This window comes from Rutidosis leptorrhynchoides, chromosome 4, assembly GCF_046630445.1.
Source record: "Rutidosis leptorrhynchoides isolate AG116_Rl617_1_P2 chromosome 4, CSIRO_AGI_Rlap_v1, whole genome shotgun sequence".
NCBI lineage: Eukaryota > Viridiplantae > Streptophyta > Magnoliopsida > Asterales > Asteraceae > Rutidosis > Rutidosis leptorrhynchoides.
Window position 1 is genome coordinate 141,303,450 of NC_092336.1, and position 4,584 is coordinate 141,308,033.

A 4,584-nucleotide genomic window follows, 5' to 3' on the forward strand; every position below is an offset into this window, starting at 1 on the left:
CACAATCGAGCTCTTCTTGCACTTCGATCTGGAAGCGTATTTCAATTTGGAAAGGCTCTTTAAAACTCTTATTTGCCAAGTCCTGTGCAAGAAAGATCCACGCCTCTAAAGTCATCAAAAAGAAGAAAACACCAAGTACAAATCTGAAGAAGGAGCAAGAGAGCGAAGAAAGTACAATCTGATGTTGCTTCAAAAACCTCAAGTGATGAAAGTGTGAACATTTCGGATTTCAGGAAAAGGATCGGTATTCAAATTGATGAAGCTCCTCCTGCTTCCCATTAATTCTCAGGTTTCGTGTTTTGTCGTTCACTATTATGTTTTTTAATGAAGATTATGTTTGTAAATGTTCGAGGCTTTAAAAAAGATGGTAAGATTAGTTGGTTTAGGCAAATGAGGTTAGAAGAGAATTCGAAAATTGTGGCAATTCAGGAATCCAAATGTGGGGATGTCGATGAAGGATGGATTGAATAGATTTGGGGGTCGTCTAATTTCAACTTTATCCAATAATAGGCCAGAGGTAGGTAGGGAGGTATGCTACTAATTTGGGAGCCGAATTATTTTGGGGTAACTCAAGCGGTATAAGGGGAGTTTTTCCTTGCAATCAAAGGGCGTTGGAAAGGTGAGGTCAGCGAAATGATTATAGTTAACGTATATGGTCCACACAACTATATAAAGAAGAAAGAGATGTGTAATTCGTTAGAAAAATTACTCGAGTTTGACAACGATAATTGGGTACTGTGTGGAGATTTCAACGAGGTTAGGAATGAAGATGAACGGCGTAATTGTATTTTCAATGCTAGAAGAGCTACAAGATTTAATACATTTATCAACAATTCGAAACTCATTGAGGTGCCATTAGAGGGTAAGAGATTTACTAGAATTTGGGATAACGGACGTAGGTTCAGCAAATTGGATCGGTTTCTAGTATCAGAACATTTTTTGCTTCGGTGGGGTGACTTATATGTTTCAGCTCTTAATCGCAAGGACACCGATCACTGCCCACTTGTATTGCGAAATAAATGGATTGATTTTGGTCCTAAGCCCACCAGGGTATTCGATGTCTGGCTTGACCATAAAGAGGCTGATAAAATCATATCCGAAACTTGGGATAAATCTGTAGAAGGCAATAGGGCGGACTTGATTTTCTGCAGGAAATTGAAAGCTACTAGATTTGCTTTACCGAGTAAATCTACTTTTGGTAAAATTGATTCAGAAAGTGAGGAATACAGAAAAGAAGCAGCTATATGGGAATCGAGAGCTGAATCTTCGGATTTAGAAGAGTCTGATCGGTCAAAGTGGATGGACGTGATGGGAAAAAGGTTGAAAAAGGAAGCTGAAAAACGGAATATGATGAAACAAAAGGCACGGGTCAAATGGGCAACCGACGGGGAAGAAAATTCCAAGTTTTTTCATGCTTATATTAGAAGACGCACCTGCAAAAATAATATTCATGGTTTGAATATCAATGGCAAATGGGAAGAAGATCCTGGTCAATCAAAGACGAGATCTTTCGTTACTATAAAGCTGTTTTCGAGGATAGAGACACTCATCCTGACTACATAATGGACTCACTTAACCATCGACTCTCAGACTTGGAGGCGTCCAATTTAGAGGTCCAGTTTAGTGATAAATAGATTTGGTGTGCTATTTACGGATGTGACAACTCGAAGGCCCCGGGACCTGACGGTTTCCCTTTCAAATTCTTCAAGAAATACTGGAATGTAATCAAAGGGGATTTGATTAATGTGATTATTTTTTTTTTGGATCAAGGTGAAACATCTCATGGATGCAACGCCTCATTTGTTTCGTTAATTCCTAAAAAACAGGATTCAGTGGAGCTCGGAGATTATCGCCCGATAAGTTTAATAGGCGGATATTACAAGATTATTGCCAAACTTCTATCCAATCGCCTAAGAAAGGTTGTACCAAATCTGGTGGGAGACGAGCAAACAGCGTTTCTAAGAGGTAAATCGATTTTAGATGGAGTTTTAATTCTTAACGAGGCCGTTGATGAATCAAAAAGATGCAAGGCGAAGACTTTTCTTTTCAAAGCAGATTTCTCTAAAGCTTTTGACTCTCTTAAGTGGAAGTTCCTATTCGATATTATGCGTCTTATGGGTTTCGGGTCCCGGTGGATCAAATGGATCTTTTCTTGTTTACGATATGCCTCTATATCCGTTCTAGTGAATGGATCTCCTACAAAAGAGTTCAAATTGGAAAAGGGAGTTAGGCAGGGCGACCCGCTCTCGCCTTTTCTCTTTATACTTGCAAGTGAGGGGTTAAACATAATTATAAAGAATGCATCCAATGATGGGCTGTTCGAAGGAGTAGATATCGGCAAAGACAAAGTCCGTCTCACTCATCTTCAATACACGGACGATACGATTTTTATTGGTGAGTGGAGAAGGAGAAATATTCAGAATGTTATGCTTATTCTTAAAAGTTTTGAAGAATTGTCTTGGTTAGAATTAATGCCGCTAAATGCTGTCTATTCGGGTTGGGCGTCTCATCCTTAGAGTTGAAAAATGTAGCTAGTAGTATTGGATGTAAAGACGGTTGCTTTCCATTCGAATACTTGGGTCTCACTGTTGGTTCGAAAATGACTAAGGAATCAGATTGGTCTCCAATTATAGGAAAAACTGAAAAGAAACTTTCGAGTTGGAAATCTAAAACATTGTCATTTGGGGGGAGGTTAACTATTATCAGATTCTCTCAAGTTTACCTTTGTACTTCTTTTCGATCTTTTGGGCGCCTTCGCGTGTCATCAATCTGCTTGAACAACTCCGCTGTAAGTTCTTTTGGGGTGGGGTTGGGGATCAGTCAAAATTACATTGGGTAAAGTGGGATGATATTCTTAAATCTTATGAATTGGGCGGGCTTGATATCGGGTCTTTAAAGGTAAAAAATAGAGCGTTAATTTGTAAATGGTGGTGGAGATTCCTAACTGAAAAGGACTCCCTTTGGGTCAAAATAATTCTAAGTATCTACGGGAGGGGTGGTGGTTTGGGTATTATTTCTCATTGTAATTGCAATTTTAGTGGCTCACTTTGCAGTTCAATTGTCAAAACTGGAAATGAGCTGTTAAATTTAATATTGATTTGCGGTTGTCTTGTAAGAAAGTCATTGGAACAGGGAATACTACGGGTCGGAGACCTTTGTTTCAAAGAAAAATATCCGAGAATCTTTAATCTCGAGTCGGATCAGGGTTGCTTCATTAATGACAGGATAGTTTGGAACGGATCAGACTGGGTTTTCAATTGGGCATGGAAACGAGAGCTGGCAGGTAGAAGTATAGACGAGCTGAAAAATTTAATTAGCCGGCTACCTTCTCAAGGGTTCACCAACAACAATCACGACACTTGGAAATGGAGACTTGATAATGCAGGCGTTTTTAAAACCAAAAGATTTGCGGCCTTAATCGACAATGCTATCCTCGGGGTTAATCCTTCACACAACTCAACTTTGTTAAACAACTTCGTTCCCAAATCCTTAGGTATCTTTGCGTGGCGGGCTGCTCGGGGGAGGATTCATGTGAGGTTAGAACTAGACAAAAGAGGTATAGATCTTAACTCGGTACGATGCCCCGTTTGTGACAATGCTTTGGAATCGGTGGATCACATCATCATTGAATGTAGCTTGGCGAGTGACACTTGGCGTCGAGTCAGACAATGGTGGGGCAATTCTCCGGGTCAAAATGACCTCAACGTTGGCACACTGATGAATTTGGATAATGATAATCATAGATCGAGCGAGGGTCATAAAGTATGGCAGGCGGTTAAGTGGGTTTGCGGATATCTACTTTGGAAGAATCGTCATCAAAAAGTTTCAGCAACAAATGCAAAACAAGTACGGACATCTTCAATAAAATTCAATTAAAAAGCAACGAGTGGATTTCGAGAAGGGCAAAAAAATTAGCGGTAGAATGACATCAATGGCTTATTAATCCGAGCTCCTACGGTGATTGCAACATAAGAAGAACGGGTGTTGGTTGATTAGTGTTAGACCTTTTCTCTTCGTTTGTTTGTTAATATGCCTAATTTCGTGTCTCTGATCACTTTAAAATGTGCATGGCAAAAGCAAATGTATATATAGCCATATCATTTTTGTATGTGTACGTGTACTTTCGAGTGCGATTAATACACATTTTTGCTTTTCAAAAAAAATAAAAAATAAATGATAATTTGGAAATAAACTATATGTATTGCTTTAACATGTATACCAGCGGATGTTCGAACGGGTTTTCAAGACCCGCCCTTGACCCATCAACTGAATAAAAATTTTATTTTACCCGTACTCATGTATAAGTTTTTTTCATATCTTAAAAATCAAGTATTATTCTAAATCCATACATTATTAATAAGTATATATTTAATAATTAGTAAATAATAATTAATATAAGTAATAATGATGATGATGATGATGATGATGATAATAATAATAATAATAATAATAATAATAATAATAATAATAATAATATAATAATAATAATAACAATAATCATAATAATAATAATAATGAACAAATGAATAGTTGCGAACATAATCAGTTAACTTATTGTATATTCTTTATTAAGATATATTATAT

The 4,584-nt window shown here is 37.6% G+C and overlaps 1 protein-coding gene across 1 annotated transcript; it reads left to right on the forward strand.

The window, feature by feature from the left end:
- The first annotated feature begins 633 nt into the window (after nt 1-633).
- Nucleotides 634-2,516, forward strand: LOC139841084 (uncharacterized). Its single transcript, XM_071831316.1, has 2 exons — nt 634-1,489; nt 1,771-2,516. The coding sequence occupies exons 1-2, from the start codon at nt 634-636 to the stop codon at nt 2,514-2,516; spliced, it is 1,602 nt and encodes a 533-aa protein (XP_071687417.1).
- Nucleotides 2,517-4,584: the final 2,068 nt, after the last annotated feature.